The sequence below is a fragment of the Leishmania infantum genome, chromosome 6 (genome assembly GCF_000002875.2).
Source record: "Leishmania infantum JPCM5 genome chromosome 6".
Lineage (NCBI taxonomy): Eukaryota > Euglenozoa > Kinetoplastea > Trypanosomatida > Trypanosomatidae > Leishmania > Leishmania infantum.
The window spans coordinates 59,054-83,055 of NC_009277.2; the positions used below are offsets into that span (position 1 = coordinate 59,054).

Below are 24,002 nucleotides of genomic sequence, written 5' to 3' on the forward strand. Positions count from 1 at the left end.
CTCATAGATGCGAGTGCATCCGGCAGAAGGCCCTGAAACGGGAAGCAGAGATGAATTCCAACAGGGGGAGAGACGTGTGCGGGTCGGTGCAGAGGCGCACGCACCAGCAGCGACAGACAGCTGCGCTTACACTTACTATGTGTGCATCGACCGTGTGTCCGGCAGCGCCTCCAGCAGGTCCAAGATGCTCACCGCGGCGGCTCGCGGGACACTCGACGGTAGATCGGCGTTGCCTGTAGCGCTTGGCGGCCCATCATCCGCTTCGCTCTCCGTGGAGGACATCACCACCGTCTGCGGTGATGATGTCCGCAGGTCAACTGCGCCTGACGCAGCAGTGGCCCCATTCGACACGAATGGCACGGCAGGGCGAGACGGACTCACCCGCGTCGCCCGTCGCTGTTGTGGCGGCGAGCCCTTCCGTGGAGTCGAGGACAGCCGTGGAGGAGCTGCGGCACTGCGTGGCGGTACCTCATGTGGAGGTGTGGCAAACTGAGCCGCGGCCCACGCACGATGTAGCTCCTCCAGCCGAGCCTCAACTTGCCCGTCCTGCAATTTGCCGACTCGCGGAAGCCCCAGCGCGCGGCGCAGCAGCGCATTCTCCTTCCGCAGTTCCTGCACCTTCTCCTCAAGCGCCATCCGCGCCTGCGTCGCGGCGTCGACGTGCACGACCGGTGTCGCGCGAATGTGGCGCGCCCGCTCCGCGTAGTGGAGCGTGCGCAGAGACTCCTCGAGGTGCAGCGCGCTCGGACTCACGCAGGCGACCATCACGGTTCGGCCGTGCCCATCCAGGCTGTGCATGAGGAGCTGAGTGAGAACGCTTGAACGGTAGGGAATGAATGGCGGCGGCTGCGTTGACGCCTTCGCCGGTGGCATAGCATCGGACGGTGCAGGCGGCGAGGCGGAGAGGAGCTCCAGCACACGACCGAGGGTGAAGAGGGACTTGTTGATAGACCCCGCCTCCGCATTGCTGGCCGAAAGCGTCTTCTTGAGACGCTCCGATCCAGCAAGATCCACAAAGACGAGTCGCCCGTACCGGATGGACGAGAGGGGAGCTGAGGCGCCAGGCGGCGGCGAGGACGACGGTGCGCCGTCACTGTCGACACCCTCCGCAGAGGTTGCAGCGGCCGCCTCGTCTCGCACTTCGAAGAAGACGGTGAAGACGACGTGCGAGCGGCTGCTGTCCAGGTTGAGTGCGTGGCTGCCGCGCTGCCGATTTCGCTGTCCCTCGCGCAGCACCAGCAGGAAGTCCTCGCGGCCGCGGCACTCCACCATCAGTGAGCCCTCTACGAAGAAAGACGAGGCTGCGGCCGACCAGCGGCACCGCACCCCGTCGCCACCATCTGGTTGGAGCAAGTCGTAGAGGGACTCTTGGTAAAGTTCGACGTAGGAGCACTTCGCCGTCACCACCGTGGCCGCGGAGGCAGAAGCTCCAACAGACGCGCCGCTGACGCCACCATCATCGCCGCGATCAGCTGAGCCCTTTCCGGCGCCGTCGCTGTCTCTGCGCTTGCTCTTGAGCTTCCTTGACGTCCGACGCAGCTCCTTGAGTCGACGCGCGATGTAGTGCACAGCCTGGTACTGCAGCCCATCCTCGGCGACCAGCGGCGTAGGGGCGTCGGAGACGGGCCCCGCAGTCGCCGGCGCGGGGAGCGTCCGCCCGCTCAGCGAGTACGTCTTGCCGCTGCCTGTTTGCCCAAAGCAAAGTACCGTCACCACCTCACCCGCAAGCGCCGCCTCGCACAGCGCCGGCATCTCCAACATGTCGAAGAACTCCTCCTGCGTCGTGCTGGGGCCGGCGCAGTAGTCAAAGGCGTAGACCCTCGCTGTCTCGCTACTACCCCCGCCGCCACCGCCGCCGTTCCCGAGGCTATGCGGTGGTGATTGACGGGTAGGCATGGAGGGCCGATGAGCGCTGCGTCCATGTCCGGCCCCCCCGGCCGGCGGCCGCAGCACCTCCAGCATGTATGGGCTAGACATGGGTCGCGTGAGTCGGCCCGCAGCTGTGACCACACGAATGACTTCGGAATACGACGACTTCGTCCCGCCGGTGTCGCGCATGTGGCAGTCGCCCTGCAGCTGTGTCGGTGGCGATGCGCTTGGTGCGGGTGCCATCTCCGTCTCCATCAAGGGGCGGACACGTACCGCAGCCTTCACACGAGTCGGCGGCGGTGGCGGAGGCAATGGAACGACCGAAGCAGTGGAGGGGCCAGTGGTCGCCACTGCAGAGATGCTACTAGGTCCATCCGTGTTGCCTTCAGTGACGGAGCTGAGGCGCGAGCCACGCCGTGTTATCATCCTGCCCGAAGTCGATATGGTTTGACGTGGGCCTGGCCTGTGCGCCTCGTCGCACGCCTATGTATAGGTGTGGGGGAGCGTCGAAGGACTGCCTGTGGTACGGCTACTGTACAGACGTGGTCGTTCGTGTTCGGCTGTGAGTGACGTCGACGAAGGTCAGTTGATCGCTGAGCCCACCCACCCCCTCCTGCGCTCTTCCCTCTTCCCCCGTCACGCAGTCCGCCCTCCGTCTTTCGTCCTCGATACGTTTTACGAGAAGGCGCACCGCCGCCACAGCCGAATGTGCAGAGCAACGCAGAAAAGGTTGAGTGCGTCTCTTTGTTTCTTCAACGCGTCACGCCACAGCGAGCAAGTTGATACTCGCGCGCATGCACGACTGCAGCTCACCTGCCTCTGTGGCACGGCTGCAATGCCAAGGGAAACAGGGCTAACCAACACCGCCTGGCGTCGTTCAGCCCACTGCAGACAGCGCAGGCTCCGTCCAGGGCGGCGCTCAACGCCACCCGAAACGCAGCGAAGGCAGAAGAGCGGCGGACAGATGTGTGCGGTCGTCGAGAGAGAGGAGATACCAAGGAAGGAAGGGAGGAGTGATGAGTGAAGGATATGGTCGGGGGAGGGGGAGGGCGCACGCATGCACACATACGCGGCGAAGATGTTTGCAAAGAGTGGCCGTAGTAGAACTGGCGCACCAGCGAGGGAGGCACATGTGCATGCGGCTCCAGACCCAGGAGGAGTAGGAGGTGCTCGCGGGCCTTCATGATCACTCCAACGGTAGCAGAAACTGTCCTCACGCGAGCCTCCGTCTGCCCGCGCGGATCGGCAAAAGGCCTAAAAGGAGCTCGTTCTCCCCCCTCCGCTTTTGCACAGGCACGCACGGATACGCATCCCTCTCTGTTCACATATCATTGCTTGGCGCGTCACCAGCAGTGCTCACTGTAAGATGAGCACCCCGTACCTCTGCGCAGAACGATACACCATAGATACGAAAGGAGAAGGGCAAGGCAGGAGACGGGGCGCCAACACAACATGCGAGCGAGGAGACATCGTCAGGCGGCGCCTCCGCCTCATAGCCATCACACTCGACGCTTTCCTCACCACCGTCCCCCCCCCCTCCCCCCGCCTCTCTCTATCGCGCCTCCTCGGCATCGTCTTTCGGCCCAATGAAAACGTACAGTGAAGGTGCATATGTACATGGGTGAGTTGGTGGGGAGACCTCCCCCCTCCCGACAGCGATGGCACCGTGGGCATTCCATGCGAAGGAGAGTGGCGCCCCGGTGTGTGAGACGCGCTGGCACCACTTTGCCAGTCTTGGCGCAAGTCCCTTGCACTTGAAGAAGCCACCCTGTATTTCACTGCAATGAGGCGCGGGCGCAGGCAGCTGAGGAAGATGCGCACGGGCGTAGGCGCCGCTACTTCGTCTTCCTTTTCCCGGGGGTGCTGCCGCCGCTGCTGCTCGCCCCGCGTGAGGTCGTCGGCTTTAATGTTGCCGCAGCAGCGCCGCTGCCGTCGGGGTTAGCACCAGCGCAATCGAGACGCCCACTTTCTGCCGATGGCGTTGACAGCCCAAGCGCGCGCTCCAGAGCCACGACACGCTGGAGAATGCGGTGCTGCCGCGCAGCCAACGCATCCTCGATGCTTGCGTACACGGCCTGCACGGCCTCGTTTGTTCTCGGCTTCTCGAAGAAGAGGTGAACATCGGCGGCGTGCTGCTCGGCTCGCTGATGTGCCGCCGTCTGCGCAAGCTCTTCCTCGTAGGCAGCCCGGTACGCCGCGGCCTCTTTGGCCTGCTCCGCGCGTAAGGTCTCCATGGCTGTCGGCGGTACCGTCAACTCAGGCGCTGCGGGGAGATTAGAGGTGGCAGCAGCCGCGGCCTCGGCGGCATTAGCGGCGGCGGCGTCCTTGGAGGCGCCCCTGATGGCGCGCTTAGAGTGTGTGCGAGGCCGCCCGCTCACGGGTTTGCCGTGCCCCGAGGCGGATGTCGGGCGAGGAGACTGCTGCGGCGTCGCGGCACCACCAACGGTCGCATCGCCACCCGCTACTTCATCGCGTGTCGCGGACAAGGTCGAAATGTTGCCGCTGCAACTACTTCGTTGAAGAGCAGAGAGACGAGTGGCATCCCGCAGCGGCAGCACGGGCATTGGCGTCTCCACCTGCACTGAGAAACACACGGGCGCGCGCGCCGACGGTGAGAGGGTGCTCATCGGCTGCTGAGCGTGCGAGGTCACACACATGTGCAGGGCAGTGTGCGAGAGGAGATCCTCCTCGACGACAAACTGCAAGAAGCCGTCAAGCTCGTCCTTCGTCAAGAAGATGTTCTCCGGCGGCATGGCCGCCACGCGTGCCAACCGCTGCTCCTCAGCCTCCATCTCCTGCTGCTGTAGCTGCTGCAGCTTCGCCTTCTCCGCGCGAGACGGCTTTGCCACGCCGGCAGCCGTCATGCCGGAGATGCTGCGCATAGGGCCGCCGCTCAAGCTTGTTGACCGCGGTTGCGTAAGGGCCACAGCTGCGCTCACGACCGGTTCGCGGGGCACCTGCCGCCACGCCCACTCGTGCTCCAGCTCCCACTGGACGAATCGCTGCAGCTCCCCATGGAGCGCCTCGGCGTGCGTCGCGTACAACAGCGGCGTGGGCACGGCGGCGGCGAGGCTGGCCACTGTCCCTGCAAGGTCGTCCTGCTCTGAGCTAGGCGTAGCTCCCGCAGCCGTGATCGCGCTCAGGCGGCGCCCCTTCTTGGACGCCCTGCCGCCGCTGCCCTCCTTGCCGTGAGACAAGGCCGAACCGCCGGCCGACCCGTGCTCCCCACCACCGGCGCTACCACAACTCGCATTGCCGCTGTGGAAGTGAGACGGTGGGATATTCCTCTGCGGGTTTCCGTCAGACAGCAGCAGCGGTACGATGGGCGTCTCTGCGGAGACATCGGCGTCGCCACGAACCAGCGAGCGGTACTGCCGCCACCAGTTGAGCAGATGCATCGTCTTGAGCGCCCCGAAGCCCTCCCTGGCGCAGTACTGAATGAACTCAACGTGCTGGTCCACTTCGATCTGATGACCAAGGTGCACCCAGTAATCCTCGAGGCGCAGCGCCTGGGCGACGAGGGCGGTCAGGTAGAAGGCGCCGGCCTCCGCATTGGTGAGCGTGCTAGTGGCGCCTCCACGGCAGGAGCGATCTAGCATCGCGTTCGGAACGCTGACCTCGTTCCAAGTAGACGCCGCTCGTGAGAGCGTAGAGGCAGATGGGGAGACCGAGCAAGGGCCGACGGGCGCTGCTGCCGTCGTGGGCGTCGTCGACCGCGTCTCCCCACCGCCACTAGCGGTGCGAGCGATATTGGCAGAGGACGAGAAGGGCGCCATGGAGGCGCCGAAGGCGTGCTCCGAGACATCTGCTGCCCCGCTCTTTGCGGGGCCACCGGCGCTGTTCGGCGCCGTGTTCAGGCCCTCGGCGGCGGGGATACTCGAGAAGTCACCCGCAGCAATGGACAAGAGCTGCTGTACGGTATCGGTGGTGTCGAGGGAGGGCTCGGCGAAGTTGAACCCGGGGGCGTCGTTTAGGCCGCGGTGGGAGCTGCCGATGCTGCCCTTGGGAGGCCCCATTTTGTGGGCGCGCGCCGGGGAGATGGTAGCCCCACGAAGCGCACCGCAGTGCGAGATGCAAGAGCGAGGAGGGTATGAGAAGAGGGAAAACTCACTATGGCGCTTCCGATCTGTGTGTGTGTGTGTGTGTCGGGACAAAGGAGGAGTTCGGGTGGCGTGACGATGGCAGCGGGCAGTTCGTGTGTGCGCGTTGGTTGGCGCCAATGCGAGCGCTGCACAAAGAAAGCGAGAGGGTGGAAGGAGATGTACAAGAGAGGGGAGAGTCACGCATGCACACATCCGCACACTCGAGGGCACAGACATATACATATGTCTGTGCCTGTGGGGGGAGAGAGAGACAGGGGGGGAGCAGGAGGGATACATGTAAGGGTGCGCGTCTGAGAGAGCCGCCATGGACGCACGCCTGCGGTCCCTCACCCATCCTCCATCATCACCAAAGGTAAGTCATCGGATTAGGGCAGTGTTAGTGCGAGGGCGAGTGCTAGTGCCGCCCCGGGCATTGCAAGTGCACCGACGCACACAGACGCGCGCGTCCCCCCACCGCCACCACCACCAGGGATCACCTCCTCACTGCATGCCACGCACGCCCAACCGTGACGACGATCACGATGATGCCACGGCAGTGGCGGGTGCTGTGGGCGTCCCCCTCATTCTTGTAGTTGCCTTTCTTTGCGAGGTCGAGAGAAAGAGAGAGTCTATGTCGAGATCTAAGTGGAAGACGGCGAGCGAGTGAGTGAGCGGGAGAAGAAGGGGCGGTAGACACGCGCCTGCATGCACGTGCACACACACACACGCATGGCCAGGAGTCGCTGGACAGCACAAAAAAGAGATGGCACTATTTTGTCAGGGGCGTGAATGCGGTGTCGGTCAATCAAAGAGAGGGGGAGGGCACCGACGCGGCCTTGCGGAGGCTTCGTCTACAATGCAGCCATGCAGACCAGCGCGTCGTCAGGCAACGCCGCACGGAGGCAGAAGTTGAACGAGTCAGTAGAGTGGGATGTGAGAGAGTGAGAAAGGGAGTGAGGGGTAGGCGTGTATGTATGTGGGTGGATGGAGGCGACATGCACGCTATGGTGATGCGCCTGCAGGTGAGCCTCTGCGTCTTGTACCTTTTTATTCCTTGTCACGCAACCAAGTTGACTGTTGGGGAGGGGGGAAGGCTTCGGCAAGCCACCGATTCGCCCCACCCCCTCACGTACACAAAACACGTACCGCCTCACGCCACTCGTCCCTGATGCCTTCCCATACCTGTCGTCGAACGCATACACCTTTATTGATACGCTTGCACGCATGCACAGTACAGGCCAGCCCCTCTCGATAATTGCGACACCAACAGCGGAGAGGAGATACAAATACAGGTATGAACTGAGCGGAGCGGAAAAAGATGCGTACGCGAGCATCGACGTGTGTGTGTGTGTGTGTGTGTGTGTGTGAGTCACCGGGAGGAGGGAGGGGAGTGTGCGGCGGCGTCAGCGTCGCTTTAGGACGTTGCGCAGGTGATTCGCCTCCGTCGCCGTCGCAAAGCCGAAGACCACCTGCGAGGGCCGAGTCGAAGTGCGCGCGACGACGGTGTACTGCCGCTCTTCGATGTGCTCGTCCTCCTGCACTACTCTCGTCGTGAAGACGTCCAACACGCTGGCCAGCGGAACCTTGATGGTCTGCTTCCCTCCCTTCGGATTGCGCTGCGACCATCGCAGGCACTCCTGCTTCAAGTCGATCGTGACGAGGCCGCTCAGCGACGTTTTGAAGGTTCCGACCAGACTCCAGAGGGGGCGGACGCAGTAGCGCTGCTGCACTAAACCACCACCCGCGGCGGAAGCGGCGACAGCATCCATCACGGGTGCAGCGCAGACGGTAGAAGTACAGTTCGGGTGCAACGCATCCGCACCAACAAAAAGCTCCTCACCGACCGGAATCGCGCTGAGCCCGGCGAACATCCCGGGGCAGACGCGTGGCACAGTAAGACGCTGCGCCGCACTCTCCGCTGCCGGCTGCGCCACGTAGAATGACGGTCGAGAGGTGGGCGTCGGCTGCTGCGATGCTGCCTGCACCGGCAGCGGCGGCGGCTCTGCCCAAGAGCGTGCACGCTTGTAGGAGCTCACGGTGCTGTCCATGCTGCTGTCGTTCCCGCTGTAGTCGCTGTAATCGCTGCGGTGGCGGCGCGTGTGTGAGGTGATCGGGATCGTGGGAGGCAGGCACAGGCCTCGACGTTCCGGCTGCTGTACCGGCAGCGAGGACGTGTTGCCACCCAGCGCAGAGGTAGCTGCGCGGCCTTTGTCGCTGGTGGCATGGCCACCGCTGAAGGGGCGGCGCAGGACGGCGCCCCCGGCGTGCTCGAGGGCGGCCGTCGCGCGGCGGACCGCCTCTTCGTCGTCGGCTCGCCGGCGAGACGTTGGCTGCTGCCGCTGCTTCACCGCAGAAGCATTCGCGTGGTGAGACGTAGAGTGGCTGCGCGAGGTGCTCATCTTAAGCGGCCACTGTCGCCTCTCCGTGCCGCTGTTGTTACTGAAATCCGCCTCCTCAAAGAAGTTGGGCAACGAGCGACGAGGGTGCGCATCTTTGCCGCGATTGCCACCGCTGTCGCTGCCGCTGGCGGTGGCGGTAGTGGTGGTGGTGGTGGTACGCGTTACCGTCTGCGCTGGCGATGGCGCAACACCGCACGGAGTGCTCTTGCCATGGGATGGCCCGGTCTCGTGCAGCGTGTTCACGTCCATCGCGCGCAGCGCAGTGCGTCTTGACGGGAGAGCGGCACCCGTGGCTTCCGGGCGGCCGCCGTACGCCATCTCGTCGCCGCCCCGCCGCGGCTCTCCGCGACGGAACCCAGGACGCAGGAGAGAGGCGGGGCCTGGCGTGACGTGTCCGCTGCTGTAGGCCGAGGAGGCGACGCTGAGGGAGCGGGGCACGGTGACAGCCTCCGAGTTGGGCGAGATCACCTTCACGCGAGGGCCAGTACGAGGCGCCATCGTGCTCTCCTTCTAAAGGTGTTCTTTTTTTTTTGGTGAGTGTAGATGCGTGTGCCGGTTGCTGGGTGGATCGCTCTGGGCGGTTGCTTTCCCTCCGTCTATATGTCGCCTCGATAGGGTACTCAGCCAAGCGTGAAGGCATGCGAATGCTGCCGCGTGCGCTGCTCACTCGTCGCCCTGGGGAGCATCTACGTTGTGCGGGTGAGGGTGAGGACGAGAGGTCAAAGGGGGGAGGGGAGACCAAGGGGAGATGAGGCGCGCAAGTACAACAACACACATACAGAAGAGAAGCACGAAAGGGATGGAGGAAGGCTGCGAAAGCACGGCAGAGGCACGGGCATGCGCCTGCTAGCCTGTCTATGAGTGCGTGGTGGACGGAGAGAGAGGGCGAGAGGAGGATGCGTGCATGTCTACGATGATCCGCTGCTTTGGCCGAGCGCGCTGACAGCAGCGTGTAAACACAGACAGACAGAGAGAGAGAGACTGCCGAAAAAAGGAAGTGAATCGCGCAAGCAGTGCCACATTGGGGAAGGATGGAAGAGCAGCCCGCTTGTGTGAGGGGCACAGGCGTATCCGTCTATGGCGTGCACCCACTACACACACACACACATACGCACACGCCCTTCGTCATCCCTTTAATCGCTCTCCTTTCTTAGACGCCCTCCCCGCCTCTCTCTGTTGGGCATTCATGCGCCTTTCGTGCCGTATCCCTTTCGCTGCCGCTGCTCAGCGATGGAAACGGTGATGGAGGATTGGCACGCGCACGGGCGCGTGCTCATCCCCTTCGCGTCCCTCCCTACCATCACCACCGCGACCCGCCGCTCACCATGAGAATATCGACGCAGTGGAGGGGGGCCAAGATGGAGTGATGGGCGCGCGCATGTGTACCCGGGTGTGTGCGGCTGCGTGGACGGAGCGAAAACCAGTGGTACGAGCACATAAGCCCACACGCACGCGTCCTACTGGGTTGTGGGGGGAGCAGGGCCTTTGGCGCCCAACAGGCTCTGTTTGATGGCCGCCATGAAACCATCCGAAGCGGCAACTGGCTGCATCGGCTTCCACGCCATCTCGCCCGCCGTGTCCTTCGGCACGCCTCTGCCTACGGTGGGGTCCTCGTCGAAGTACTCACCATCATCCTCGAGCACCACGTGCTGAGGTGGCGACGCCGGAGACGATGACGCTGGTGCAGATGGCATGGATGTATGTGGAGGGCTATGTGTCGTTGTGTGTGGATAGCGAGGCGGGATCGTTCATCATACTGTAGACGTGCTCAGCCAGAGAAAAAGGGGCGAAAGGCGGAGGGCAGCGATGAGCGAGCATGGAGAGAGAGGCAAGTCAGTATCACACCGGCAGCGCGTACTTTTTGAAGTCCTGCGAGAACAGAAACGACTGACAATCAACAGCCGGCGATCCTCGACGACGTCGCTATGGCGCATCATCACCCGCTGCTGGAACGGATATATCTGCCCCTGGGCCGTTGGAGGGGGAGGGCTGCGATTCACCTACGTAGCGACGCACGTGGAGATGGTGTGCGTTAGGAGCGAAAAGAAAAATGGCACGCCACGAAGGCCGAATCGAACGGCTGTGAGAGCAACTCACCTACGGGTTTGAAGCCCGCACCCAGCACCAGCTGAGCTCATCGCGGCTCTCGCTTTTTCTCAAATAAATCACGTCAGCGCGGGAATCGAACCCGCGACCCGATCAGGGTCGAAGGCGCGGCCGATGCAGCCAACATCCGGATATGCTACCGTGGCATCAGCATCAGTGTGCACCTTGGGCACTCTGACTCCGCAGGGCTGTGAAGACGTGTGTGTGTGTGTGCATGGTTACGTGTGCGTGTTGGGCGAACGAGTACGAGTTGATGGAGGCAGCCGACAGGAGGAGGATGAAGGTCAGGCTCGATGGCAGCAGCAGTAGGCATCACGACTAGAGACGTGTACGAGATTCGGTGCCTCGACGCATGGAGTGCGCGGCAGAGCAGGAGCTCCGCGGCGGACTCACCGAAGGAAACGTGCTCGCAGAGGGGGGGGGCTTGCGCACGGAAGGGTGCGCAGCTGCCACCGCAAACCCGCCGGCGCTCACGTGTTTACCGGTGTCATGTCGCTGCTGCTTCTTTTTGCTCGCTCTCTATACCGCCTCGCGTGTGAGGCAGCGAAGGGGTGGGCGGGAGGAGTGTGTACGGCGCACGTGTCCCCGGAGAACAGGCAAAAGACGACATGAACGACAAGGAACGCTCGAGGCGGGCGAACGCACTCGCGCGCACATCCCGCTCACCGCCTCAGTCGCATCAGGGGAGAAAAAAGATGTACAGAATGGCGGCTCTATGAAGCGTTGCCTCGGAGGAGGAAGCGAAGGGGCAGCGGCAGCTGCTGCCGGAGTAACTCAACGGTGGATGGTCGGAGGTGGCCGCGAGGGAGGCCGGGTGACCTCGCAGAGAGAGGGAGGCGCACAAAGACACATGCACATACGCACGTGGACAGAAACGCGCGAGGTCTAAGACACACTTCACTCTCCTCCCAAATCCTCCACAGAGCACGTTTGTGGAGCATCTCCCTCTATCTCGCTGCTGCTGTTGCTCACGCGGAGACGGCGCTGGAGGGTGCAGCAAGAGAAGGGGACAAGATCACGTCGAAGGCAGCGCCATCCACAACAACCGGCGCTGGCACCTTCTGCGCTGCGTAGTACAGCTTAAAGTGCATAAGCCACGCCTCGAAGCGCGCGGCGGGCGTTAGCGGCGACTTCTCCACATCAGCAGTCGCAGTATGAGTCGGCTCCGCCGCTACAGAGGGAGTCTTCTCCGTCCTCTTGCAGGCCTTGCGTGCGTTGCCCTTGGTCACTTTAGAGCGGCCGCGACAGCTGCTTCGGGCTTCATCAGCGGGAACCGGCACAGCTGCGGTCCGCTGCGACAACTCCCACACCACCCACCGGCTCTCCGCCGACCCGCTCAGCACCGCGGCGTCCACGAGGGGCAGCTGGCACCCGTCCTTCAGCTCTACAGCGATGCCCAGCCGCTCCGGGCAGACAACAACCGTTGCCAGAGACGTCACAGGGAGCATGACATAGAAAGGTTTCGTCGCTCTGCCACTCGCACCACTGTCGTGGGGTGCAGCAGCAGCAGCAGCGGCCTTGTCCGACGGTGACCGCTGAAGACGCGACCACATCTCGTTGGGGTTCGGCATCGTCCACTTGATGTGCATCGGCGTGAACGTGAGCTGGGTCGGCGCAACGACGGCAGCATCCTCGTGGCGTACCCGCTTTTGCTTCGGCGGAGTTGCCGATGCGGGCGAGTCACGACGGCGTTGCTTGCCGCTCGGTGTGGCCGACTCAACGTCCTTGTCGACGTCAGCATCTGCGTCCGCCTCCAGGTCGCGCTCCTCCCTCGCCACCCCACGTGCGTCGTAGCTGACGTTGCCAAGCCGCACTGCGTCGTACACGACTGCAGCAGGTGGTTCAGCAGGGACAGCTATGGCGACGGGATCAGCCAAAGGCGTGTGAATACTGTCGGCTGTGTCTTCCACACCGCTCGTCTCCTCTACCGCCTCCATGGAAGTCGCCCGTGCGTCCTGCGAAGCGACTAGGGACACGCTGCGCCGTCCGCTGCTACTAGGCTTCTGCGCCTCCTCCACTTCTTCCGCCGCCTCTCGCGTCGCGTCCTTTTCATGAGAAATCGGCGAGGTGAATAGCTGCTGCGGTACACCGCGAGGGGACGTGTCGCATCGGATGTCGAAGGCAGTCAAGCAATGAGCAGCTGAGCCCGCCACCGCTGGGTCAAGGGAACGCTGCTCTACCACCGCCGCCACGGTAGCAGCCGCTGGCGTCGCCGAGGCTGGCGTGCGCATTGACGACGGCATCGGCTTCGCAAGTGAGCGCTGGGCCGTGTCCAACAGCGCACGCTCCTCCACCTCTAGCACGCCCCTCGCCGGCAGTACCAGCGGCGTGGATGTGTACTCGAACGTCTCCGGCGGCCGCTCCGCCGACAGGCGCAAGTCCACGCGCCACTGCACTAGCTCAGGGCCGTCGTAGGCGTCTGGCGGAAGAGCCTCGCCCACGGCCACGTCACGCATGCCGCCAAAGATGCACACGTCGCCGTGATTCAGCTCGGTCGGGTCGGTGCCGCTAATGCGAATGCCGTTCACGAAGGTCCCGTTCGAGCTGCACATGTCCGTTATGTACACTCGAGTGGTGCGGTCGACGTGCCCGCCATCACGGAGGGTAGGCTGATGGCGCGGGGTGCTTAGCGTGTCGGCTGCGTCGATGGGTGTGTCCTCGCAGTGCGGAGCTGTGCCACCAGCACAGGCATGGTTAGGCGTGGAGCTGGCGTCGGCCGTCATCGGGGTGTCGGTGGCAGTAGTTGCGGTTGACGTTGACGGTGCTGCTGCCACGCTCTTCACCTGCATGGCGAAGAGGCTGCACTGCACCTGGGAGGAGAAGAGCAGAGACGGATCAAGTAGTACCGCGCAGTGCGTGGCGCGACCCACCGTCACGGGTGTACCGTTACTCGGGAGTGTGACGCGCATGCGCCGGTCCAGCGACCAAGGCCCGCGCACGAGCACAAAGTCCACCTCTACGTCATTCGCCATCTCGAAAAACGTGTATGCAGGCGCTATGCTACCCTGCTCCTCTATCTGTGTGTGTGTGTGTGTGTACGAACACTCCCGCCTTCTCTGAGCGGCGGCGTGTTGGCCTTCGATCGTTGTTTCGGTGCAGATGTACCTTCTTGTCTGCGGGCGTGGATCTGTGTGCGCATGCTCCTACGCGTGCGTCTCCCCACACATGCTCCGAGGGACGATGATTGCTTTGGTTGCTGCTGATCAGCCGTGTCTACGCTTGTGTGTGTGTGTGTGTGCGTGTGTGTTGGGGTGTCGGGTGGAGGGAGGCGGGATGGAAGTACCAACGGGAAAGAGAGAAGCGAAGAGGAGGGATGCGCCAGGCAAGGGCAGGAGCGCAACAAGCGCATCGCGGCCCGTCTGCAGCGCCGCATCGCCGCTCTCTTCACTGGTGTGGGAAGCTTCGGTGAGGGAGGATGGGGCCGAGGGGAGGGGAAGGATCTCCGAGGTGCGTGTCCGGGATGAAAGCAAAGGTGTTCGGAGTGGCTCTTGCCGCTCCATCCTTTCATGTGTGGCGGTCCTCTTCGCATATCCGCTTTCATTGTTGGTGTTATTCGTCCTCGTGCCGGGATAGGCGGTGTGTCGGTGTGTGGGTAAGGCGTTCATGGAAGGCGCGGGAGGTGGCTGAGACGCTCACAGGACAAAAGAGAGGGGGTAGAAGAACTCGGCGCACGCCCCCCCCCCTCCCCCTCCCCTCCTTCGCCATGAAGACAACACCCAACACACACGGACACACGTGCACGCACCCTTTTTCCTATTTTACATGCTGAACCTCAGCTTGGCGCACACACGTGTGTTTGTGCAGGCACGTCTGCGCAGAGTTGCTGCCAGACTCGAGCGATGGCCTAGCTTGTTTCCTTCTCCCTCCATCCCAGCCTACATGTTCATAGATGTCGCCCCACCGGTGCGCTGCTTCAAGTTGCGCGTGAACTGCTGCGGGCGGCCGTGCTGCGGCAGCTTGTAGTCCGAGGGTGTCGACTCCTTTCCGTACTCCTCGTTTGTTGTAGTGTAGAGCGGGTGCTGGCGGCCCTCGCCAAGCAGACGGCTCAGACGGGAGTGGCTGTGCGAGCCGGTCAGCTGCACCGTCGCCTGGCTCTGATCTAGCTTCGGTCGATCGAGGCAAAACGCCCGCGTGCACCACAGCTCGAAGTCGGTGTCATCCTTGATCCGCATCGAAACACCGACGCAGTACATGCGCATCTCTGCCGCTGTCAGCTGCACCATGGGTGTGCCGTCGGCCGCGCAGAAGTTGTCGAAGAAAGCAAGCAACACATCGTCCTCGGAGCGCGCGCCGTTTCGCACCTCTGGATGCCGCAGCACGTCGTAGTGGTCACTTAGGGTCATGTAGGAGATAGTACCGGTGCCCTTGGGGTCTAGCTTGCGGATAACAAGGTCCACCACGTGCTTCCTGCGCGACGTCAGCGAGGCTGTGCTCAGACTCTCAATGAGAGCCGACGTGTCGATCATCCTACAACCCTGCTGTCCGTCAGTGGCGCCGGTGGCGTAGGCCTCGCACATGTGCGCGTAATCCTCGTCGGAGAAGAAGACGGAAATGTCCCGCAGCGCATCGCGCACCATGTCTGCCGAGGCAGGCGATGGGAAACGCTCCAGCTGGCTCGCAACACGCCACAGCTGCTTGTGGCAGAGCCGCTCCGCAGCCTTGCGGAGGATGTCTGCCAGAAACGGCTTCTTCGTCAGCTCTAGCGACGAGGACGGGGCCACCGTGGAGTGCTTCATGGGCGAGTGTGTACGTGTGTGTGTGTGGTGTTTGTGTGGGTATATGTGGGTGGCGACGGGCAACAGTGAGGCTGCTCCCTGTAAAAGATGAAGGGAGGAGAAAGGAGGAGGGAAGAGGTGGGGTGGTGCTCAGAATCTCTATCAACGGAAACGCGCCCGTCTGCCTTCGCCCGTTTCGGCTCTATGGGGTTCCTCCCTCCCCCCCCCCGGGAAGGGAGAGGAGGGGAGGGGAGCGAAAACCAAGAGGGAGACAAGGGCATTGCCAAACTGCACCTGCGGAGCGCCCCTTCTCCTTGAGATGCACAGCCGTGGAGCTACCGGGTGCGGGGCCGAGATCCAGAACTCGCGTCGTGTCCGCTGCGCCACGCCTGCCTTGCTTACTGCCTCTGCATTCTTCTTCCCTGTTACGTTAAGCGGCGTCTGAGTGGGGTGTGGCACCGGTGCACACGTCTCCAGTTCGAGGGGGAAAAGATGGTGGAGGGCGACGCCGCTTCGGGGTGCACTTCAGTGCATGCGCTTGTCTCGCTTGGCAGGCAGAACAGCCACAGCGAAAAGAGGTGGGAGGAAGCGAGGACAGCAGCCACACAACCTCGCCTTCGGAAACCGATAATCATAAGGAAGCGCACGCGCACCAGCAACACGACAATCAACGATGTAGCCATCTGCCATCGTTGGCTGAGCGCCTTGCCCGCTAATCTTCCTTGTTCCCCCTCCCCTCCGCCGGGGCACGGAAGACGGTGGCCGACGCCGCCGTCATCAAGGCAGTCATCAAGACAGTACCCGCCATCGGCATGCCTGACGCGGCGCCAACAACGGCACCGATGGCGTGCAGCCCCCACGCAGCCGTCGCGGCCACAGACTGCCCGGTAGTGAAGCTGCGGCACATGGCCAGCATCGTGATAAGGGTAAGGTATGCCTCGGCGCCACACGCCAAATTGGCCGCCTCGAAGCCGCGACTAGACATCGAGTGGTACCATGGGAACCAGCGGAAGAGCACGGTGTAGCACAGGCACCACATCGTCGCCACCGCCGCACCTGTATCGCCGTCCCCGCAGTCGTGCAGGTGCATTACCTTAGCCGCCTTGGCGTCGTTCAAGATGAAGAAACAAAACGCGACCGTCACCAGCGGCAGCAGCGCGCCCTGCACGCAAACCTGCGCCACCACCACGTCAGGCGGCACCGCCATGGTGATGGTGGACTGCGCTAGCTGCACCGCGGCCATCACAATGCTCAGTTTCGCCAGTCTTCTCAGCGAGATGTTGTGCCCCTTCACCATGGCGGCCAGCGGGATGATCATGAGACCATGCACGCTCATGTTTAATATGATGCCCATGTTGCCTACTTGTTGTATGTCCGCGTGTGTGTGGGTGTGGGTGCCCTTGTGTAGCTAACGTCGATGGTGGAGCGCCGTCGAGTGCCTGTGCGAGTAAGCAGGCGAGCGGGTGGGTGAGTTTCCTTTTCTCTGTATGTTGCAGCACTGCGCGTCTCGTGATTTGCGTCCCTTGTTGCGTTGCTCCTTCACATGCAAGCACGGAAACACCTTCAACACATAGAAGGACGTGGACGTAGGTCGTGCGGCCGATTGGCGGTGAGCGAGAGAGAGGGAGAGGGAGAGAGAGGGAGGGAGAGGGAGGGAGGGAAGAGGGAGGGGCAGAGTGCCGCAAGAGCAACAAGCATGGGCAGACGCCCACACGTGCATGTATCGGTGCACATGAAGGGGAGGCGGCGGGCGAAATATGCGGTCTTTCGTCAGAAAGGAGGCGCGGAGGTGAGGAGGGGGGTCCGGCGAAGCGGTGTCCGCCCCCACACACACTACACACACCCTTTCTTCGGCCTGTCTTCTTGAGTGGCGTTCCATACCCTTCTTGTGGCGGCTGTTCTCTGTCTCGATTCGAAGTTCGGGATTGTACGCACCTCATCACCATCACCATCATCCGTCCTGCTGCACGCAAGCACACGCACGTGAAGAATCAGAACCCGAGCGAGCGAGGTGCGCGTGGGTGCGCCATCTCGGACGCATGTGCATTCTCATGCACCGATGCGCAGCAACAACCGCAAAGAACAAACAAGTGGGGGGAGGGGGGGCGAGGAGAGCTGCTCAAAGGCAATACGCGCGAGCGCCCAAGACCTTCGGCACTACGAGAATCGAGAATATCAAGGAAGAAGCACACGACATCGGCGCACATCGGACAGAGAGTCAAATGGGTGGAGAACCGCGACGGAAAGGCTCGTGGGGGGAGGGGGAGGAATACATCGGTGCCACGTGTCCACTGTGAAACAAGGAGAGCAGCGGCGAGGTGCGCCGTGGTCGTGCCACGTCCTCCCTCTCCTCCCTTGCCCACCTCCACAGCGACCACCGCCACGCGCATCGCGCATCGCGTCAATCCCCATGGCGTCCACTCCCCCTCCCCCTTGCCCCCCCCCCCTCTTCAACGCTTCAGTTACCGCGCGGAATGGGTGCCAAGTACATCGCAAGCGTTTGAACCGCCTGCACTGACATGCCCAGCGTGTACTCGGAGGCAGAAGCCTGGAAGAGGAAGGCATTGCCCTCGCAGCAGACGACGATGGCGACGCGCAGTGGGTCGTCCAGCTCCTCTTGCGAGCGCTGAGACTCGTCACCACGCGGTCCGTAGAAGGGCTGACTCTCCTGATCGCCCCTCGTGCTTGCCTCGGCACCACCACTCGCCGCAGCACCGGCGGCAGCGGCGGCAGCGGCCTTCCGCAACGACGCAGCTGTCACTGGAGTGCTCGCCTTCCCGGTCGTGCCGGAGGACGCAGGCGTGGGTTGTGGCTGCTGTTGCTGGCCCCAGAGGTAGCTCGCTGGCGGGGGTGGAGGTGGGAAGTACTGCGCGAAGGGGTTCAGCTGACCAATCTCCTCCTCCAACAGGGCATCCCGGGCACCTACCCAGTCGGACGTGACCTGCGAGCTGCCACCGCCACCACCAACGCCACAACCCTCGTCCCAGCTGGTCACAGAGGACGCCGGTGGCACGGCGCTGCCGCTACCCCCGCCGATGCGTTGCGCGCCTCCGTCCCCAATGTCCCCTGCGTACCACAGAGGCTTGAAGCACACACGGACGGCCGGCATCGCGTTCATCGTAGTGCGCTCCTGTGACACAATGTGCACGCCGCCAGGGAACTGAGCAAGGTAGTAGCGGATCATGTGCTGCAGTTGTCGGAAGATGGAGCGCTGACGAGTACCTCGGCGCTCTGCAATGGGGCGCGGCGGGAGCGCCTTGGACGGCGTTGGAGGCCGGCCGTCCGTCGTTGCCGTGGCCGCAGCAAAGCCAGTACCACCGCCGCCACTGCTGCCGTCCTCTACCGGTGACGTGGTAGACGTGAAGAGCGGAAAGACGCGCACTGTCACGCCGACCTTCTCCACCCCGTACGTGGCCTGCACCACACAGAGCGGATCAGCCAGCATGGGCTCCTCGACAGTCGCCATCCCAGTCGGCGGCAGCGACAGACGGAAGGGCAGCACGTCATGCCGGATATTGCAGTACAGCACCGACACGCTCTGGCCGTAGTGGTTGCCGAGCGACACAGAGTTCATGACGGTGGCGCAAAACGAAACAAACTCCGTGGAGGTGTGCCGCAGCGCCGAGGCAATGAAGTGGAAACTCACGCATGCCGTGCCGACGGGCACGTAGAAGGCGCTCCAGTACGCCTTGACCGTGCCAGCAGTCAAGTCAGCCACCCCCGTGGAAGACCGCGAGCGAGCAGCGGCCGCCGCAGCAGCAGCGCTCTCTAATGCGTCCGGGACGAGGGTCAGATAGGCACTGTTAACGTCCACGCGCACTTCGCGGAAGAGGGAGAAGGCGGTGACGAGCGCCACTGCGTCGCTGTCCTCCTCGCGGGTGTCGTCACCAGCGCTGAAGTTCCCCTTGAGCGCGATCGACAGCGGGTACGGCTCTACCAGCAACGTCTGGCGCGAAGGCGGGTGCGCGGCGTTGGGGGCCTGAAAGACGACGTGCGGTGCACGGTTGTCATCGCTGCTGCCGAGCACGAGGCCCAACTGGCGCACAGCCTTGCACACCTGCTGTTCGAGGTACGTTTGCCATGCATACGGGACCCCGCTGCCAACCGTCGCACCTGCCGCGCCGCCGCCGTCGAGGGTGCCCGTCGCCGTGGAGACACCCGCTGGCTCGTACGAAGCAATGAGTCCCATGCGACGACCTCCACGACTCATCGCCGTTGCGTATGGCACCATCCACGCGCCTTCATCGCAGCCGCCGCCACCGTGGCCAACGTAGTAGTAGGAGGGACGGCAGTAGGGCGGATACGCGGCCCCGTCCGCACCTGCAGTACCTCGTGTGTACGGCTGGGGTGCATTGATGCCGCCGGAAAAGGTTGACAGGAGCCCGCCACCACCGGCAGTCATAGAGGAGGTGAAAAGGCGGTCCTCGACGCCGTCGCTCTCCGCAAGGCCCTCGTGGACAAGGAAGTCCAGGGGCAGGTGGTACCCCAGGCCTAGCCGCGGTTCAGACACGAGAAGGTACGACGGCGACGGAGACGGCGTGGCAAAGGCGAGGAAGCGCACAATGTCGTAGACGGCTGTCGGCATCACGCTGCGCACGCGCGTCGGGGCCACGTACTGCACCGTCACCGCGAGCCGCTCGTGTACTACGAAGATGGAGAAGACACAGTTCATGACCTGGTGGTCATCGACGTAGCAGTACTCCGCTGCTGGGTGATCCTTGCTACCAATGCGCGCGGTCGATTGTCCTACAATCTTGGCGCAGTCGGCAATCCGGCCGAGACTAGCCTCTCTATACGCCGCCGCTGTCTGTGGCTCGTAGAGCTCCTCGATAGTGACCGCCATGCGGTGCGTTGGCTCCCGCACCGTGCGGAAGGTTAGCAGGATCAGCGGCGCCTGCCGCTCCTCTTGCTTCAACTCGAAGACGGGGGAGAAGGGCAGCTGAATGCCGAGCTGGGCGTCGTACCACTCCATCAGCTTCGCATTGTGCCGCTTCACGTGCATGGAGGCGCGAACAGTGAAGTAGTTTCGCGGTGGCAGCTGAGGCCGCTCCGGGGGGGTTCGCGTCCCCGTCGCTGCCACCCCACCAGCGCTGCCGCTGCTGCCCGCTACCACCATCTCGCTGTCATTGCCAGCACCACCACCACCAGCACTCGTGCGGCCACCAGCGGAGGACGGACCCGCTCCCTTTGCCTTACCGCTCGACGCTGCCTCCCTCGGCGCGCCCTTTCGCTGCCCCCACTTGGAGATCGCTGCCTCGTCTTTCGCCGCCGCGGAGGCGGCGGCACGCTGTGCCAGCCATTTCCGTACGTTGGCGTAGGTGGTGATGCCGAGCATGACGGCCGCGCACAGCGACACCTTGCCGAGTGAGCCTGGAAGGGCATCCAACCGTGAAAGCGCCTTCGGGTTCACAGCGCCATGCGTGTCCGGCATTTTCAGCGCTTTCTCTGAAAAGCGTGCGTGCGGGCGTGTGGGCGAGAGCGAGCGCGTTGTAACGGCGGATGTCAACGACACACGCACACGCACACACCAATGATACACACACACAGAAAGGGAAAAGAGGGTGAGAGGAAGTATCGAAGAGGTGTGCCGGAGGACCTTCGGCGGCGGTGCCGCGCGCGCAGATGTCCCGACTCGTGCCCGAAGCTCAGCAAAGGCGTTTTTTTTTGGGGGGGAGAAGGGGTAGGGAGGGAGGCACCAGTACACACACACACACGAAGAGAGAGACGTAGATAGGGAGGAAGGAGGCACTGACGGGTATGCTCGCACAGTGCGGAAGGAAATGAGAGAAGCTACGCGCGAGAGATGTCCTGCAGGACTGCTGCTGTTGCTTGAATGCAAGGGCTCTTGCCCGCCTCCCTTTTCCTCAGCGCATGAGACAGACTCTGCGCCTGTGTGTGCGTGTGCGTGCGTGTATGTGTGCGTACGCTTTAGCCCTAGTGGTGGTGGTCGTCGTCGTGAGCACCAGAGCATGCAGGGAGAAGAGAAGAGAGGGTGGATGGGAGGCGACTCAAAGAGCTGTGGCTGTTGCTGCGGTTGCGCGCAGAATCCTACTCAGGGTAGGTACCCAGAGAGCAAGACACGCACGCAGCTACTGTCACCTCCCAGGCAGGCATACATGCATAATGGCTGATGAGGGGACAACGCCAGCGATGGTAGTCGCCGTTGTCGTGGTCTCGTTGACACTGTTCGCGGGGCGGGCGGGTCGTGCAGGGTGCACTTGACGATGAAGAGAGACGAAGGGGAGGGAGAAAACCGTCCGTGGGCAAGTGGCCCAGTGTTTGCGCAGGTCCTGTAGGCGGATGTGTGTATTTATGCAGGGAGGGGGGTTGTCCGTGCCTTCACTTCGAAGACGCACACATACGTGCACACGCATGGGGAGGGAGGAAGAGGCGCATACACCCCCATCACGCACATATGAAAGCACCGGGACAGAGGCGGGGGCGGGGGTCGGGGGCGCGGCACGTCCTTGGAAGGGAGAGCGAGCGAGAGATAAGGCGAAAGAGGTGCGGCAAGGCGAAACGCAGTCGCTGACTTAGGCACCGTCATCCACTCGGGTTTGAGTGAAAGGGATGGCGGGCGGCGCGGACGGAGGAGTCGTCGTGCGAGAGGATGGACGTGAAAGGGAGGGAGGAGACAGACAGGAGATGCACACGCACACACATGCAAGGCGGCAAGGAGAAGAGCACGCAACCGGGGAAAGGGCACACAAAAGCGGCTGCTCACCGTCCATCTGCCCGTGCCGAGCGCAGCAAACACACACGCAGACACGGGGTCACATGCAAGCAAGCAGTGTCGCCTGCTGTTCGACTCCTCACCTCCTCTTCCTCATCGCAACCCTTCCACCCCGTCCACCCCGTCCACTCCATTCTCTACGAAGCCACCGCCATCTCGCGCTCAGTCGTCCTCGGCATTGATATCGTCGCCGTAACGGGCGAACGACGGATCGTAAGCAGCCAACCGCTCACGCATCATCTTGAGCTGCTCGTTGCGCTGTGCCAGGAGATGCTTCACTTGCTGATACTGCGTCGACTGGTGCAGCCGCGCGGCGAGCTCTCGCTTCGCCTCAGCCACCTCGGCGCGCAGCTCCTGCACGGTCGCCGCGAGCGATGGGTCCTGTCCCTGGCACCGGCGCGCCAGCTCGGCGGCAAGGCGCTCCTTGTCGTTCATCGCATCCTGCATCGACAGCAAGTTCTCCGTGTCCGACGAGCGGCCCCTCATCACCTGTGTATAGGCGTCTGTCACTTGCTGCAGTTTCGCCTGTAGCCGCTTCACCTCTGCGTTCGCCTCTGCCAGTTGCCGTGCCGCCTCCCCAGAGGCCTCCTCCACGGTGAGGGGCGCCAAACGCCCTGTCGGACCGCTCATTAACTGGCGGCCGTGCTCCCCCATCGCGTTCACGCCGCCGGCGTTGTTCAGCACCGATTTCACGTCAATGTCCAGAGTCAACCGCTGCCGGTCAGCCTCGCGCAGCACCGCGCGCATGAGCTCGGCTGAGGCCGCCGTCGTTCCCTCCATCTGCGTGTCCACGACACCGAGCATCAACGCCAGCTGTCCATTCAGCATCTGCACCACCTCCGCCTTTGTGTATTGCTCCCGCCACAAGTTGCCGGCTTGAAACGCGCTTGCCTCGACGGTCAAGTCGCGCTTGAACTTGTCGAGGGAGAGGCGCGACCAGCGGAAGAAGTTGTCGATCACATTTCGCGACTCCGTCGTGAGTCCCGCCAACGGGTCCATTCGTGCCTCTCTTCGTGTCAGTTGTATAGGATGACTCTATGTGGGCGGTGTTCCATGCAGGCGAGAGTGGGGAGACGGGAGGGAGACGTCCGCGATGTGTGTTTGTGTGTACGTAACGAGCTACTACTAGCTCAAAGACTGCGATGAGGATACGACCGATGCTCTCGATTCGGGCGGCTGTGAGATCGAGGGGCCGACAACGGTGTGGCGGTGACTTTCTCACAGTAAAGCGTGTATGTATGGCGGGAAAGGGCGGCGACGGCGGCAGGGAGAGGGAGAAGCAGCGGTCAACCGCCTCCGCGAGCGCCTCTACACGAGAGCACGACAGCAACACGCAGACACACGCGGGTGAGTGGGGAAAAGAGAGAGAACGTGCGTGGCGGGTGTGTGTGCTGTGCGTGATTCTTGACAAGACGAAGGCCGTGAGAGCATGCGTAACAAGACGAGGGGCAAGAAGAGCAAGAGGTGGTGGCGCACAGCGATCGCTAAACAAAAAGCGAGGCGTTCCTGCCTGTCGTCGTCGTGTTCGTGTGTGTGTGTGTGTGGACGTCCATGCATGGATAGGAAAAGAGCCGTCTTCGCGGAGACGACGGAGAGAGAAAGGACAGGAGAGGGGCGACTTGGCGGCAACAGCTAAAGGTGCGTGAGTCTCGAGTCCCCTCTCCGCGTAGCGCTCTGATGGAGAAATGGCGGTCAGACATGCCCGAAAAGGTGCACGCACACGCATGTGGATGCAGCTCGCAGCAAAGGACTCCCACCCCACCCACCCCCTCACTCCGGATACACCTTGACGAGGTACTACTTGTCCGTAGGCGTTGGGGGGGGTGTAGCTGGCATGTGAGAGCAATATAGTGGAGGGGATGGGCAAGGAAGACGAAGAGCAAGCGAAGGAGGCCACATCAACACGCACGCGCATGCAGCTCTGCCGCCGACCTCACCAGATCACACACGCGAGTGGCCTGTGATGGGTATGGTGTTGCTGCTGCTTCCCCATCCTTCGTCATGGCATTTCTGCTGCGTGTGTTGAGATAGAACAGTGACAAGGATGGAAGGGGGGAAGGAGGGCACAAGACGCCCGCGGCACGCCAACACATGAGCG

General features: G+C 63.0%; 8 protein-coding genes across 8 annotated transcripts; all 8 read right to left on the minus strand.

Moving 5' to 3' along the window:
- Nucleotides 1–135: 135 nt before the first annotated feature.
- Nucleotides 136–2,124, minus strand: LINJ_06_0180 (kinesin-like protein; the record flags this gene model as incomplete). Its single annotated transcript, XM_001463063.2, has 1 exon — nt 136–2,124. The coding sequence occupies one exon, from the start codon at nt 2,122–2,124 to the stop codon at nt 136–138; it is 1,989 nt and encodes a 662-aa protein (XP_001463100.2).
- A 1,580-nt stretch (nt 2,125–3,704) lies between these two features.
- Nucleotides 3,705–5,468, minus strand: LINJ_06_0190 (conserved hypothetical protein; the record flags this gene model as incomplete). The annotated part of the gene is made up of 1 exon (XM_001463064.1): nt 3,705–5,468. One exon carries the CDS (start codon nt 5,466–5,468, stop codon nt 3,705–3,707), a length of 1,764 nt encoding a protein of 587 aa, XP_001463101.1.
- A 1,886-nt stretch (nt 5,469–7,354) lies between these two features.
- On the minus strand, nt 7,355–8,848 carry LINJ_06_0200 (conserved hypothetical protein; the record flags this gene model as incomplete). Its single annotated transcript, XM_001463065.1, has 1 exon — nt 7,355–8,848. One exon carries the CDS (start codon nt 8,846–8,848, stop codon nt 7,355–7,357), a length of 1,494 nt encoding a protein of 497 aa, XP_001463102.1.
- A 2,576-nt stretch (nt 8,849–11,424) lies between these two features.
- LINJ_06_0210 (conserved hypothetical protein) lies at nt 11,425–13,428 on the minus strand (the record flags this gene model as incomplete). Its single annotated transcript, XM_001463066.1, has 1 exon — nt 11,425–13,428. One exon carries the CDS (start codon nt 13,426–13,428, stop codon nt 11,425–11,427), a length of 2,004 nt encoding a protein of 667 aa, XP_001463103.1.
- Nucleotides 13,429–14,331: 903 nt separating this feature from the next.
- LINJ_06_0220 (conserved hypothetical protein) lies at nt 14,332–15,192 on the minus strand (the record flags this gene model as incomplete). Its single annotated transcript, XM_001463067.1, has 1 exon — nt 14,332–15,192. The coding sequence occupies one exon, from the start codon at nt 15,190–15,192 to the stop codon at nt 14,332–14,334; it is 861 nt and encodes a 286-aa protein (XP_001463104.1).
- Nucleotides 15,193–15,883: 691 nt separating this feature from the next.
- LINJ_06_0230 (conserved hypothetical protein) lies at nt 15,884–16,525 on the minus strand (the record flags this gene model as incomplete). Its single annotated transcript, XM_001463068.1, has 1 exon — nt 15,884–16,525. One exon carries the CDS (start codon nt 16,523–16,525, stop codon nt 15,884–15,886), a length of 642 nt encoding a protein of 213 aa, XP_001463105.1.
- Nucleotides 16,526–17,629: 1,104 nt separating this feature from the next.
- On the minus strand, nt 17,630–20,173 carry LINJ_06_0240 (conserved hypothetical protein; the record flags this gene model as incomplete). Its single annotated transcript, XM_001463069.1, has 1 exon — nt 17,630–20,173. One exon carries the CDS (start codon nt 20,171–20,173, stop codon nt 17,630–17,632), a length of 2,544 nt encoding a protein of 847 aa, XP_001463106.1.
- Nucleotides 20,174–22,066: 1,893 nt separating this feature from the next.
- LINJ_06_0250 (conserved hypothetical protein) lies at nt 22,067–22,903 on the minus strand (the record flags this gene model as incomplete). The annotated part of the gene is made up of 1 exon (XM_001463070.1): nt 22,067–22,903. One exon carries the CDS (start codon nt 22,901–22,903, stop codon nt 22,067–22,069), a length of 837 nt encoding a protein of 278 aa, XP_001463107.1.
- Between the last annotated feature and the right edge of the window lie 1,099 nt (nt 22,904–24,002).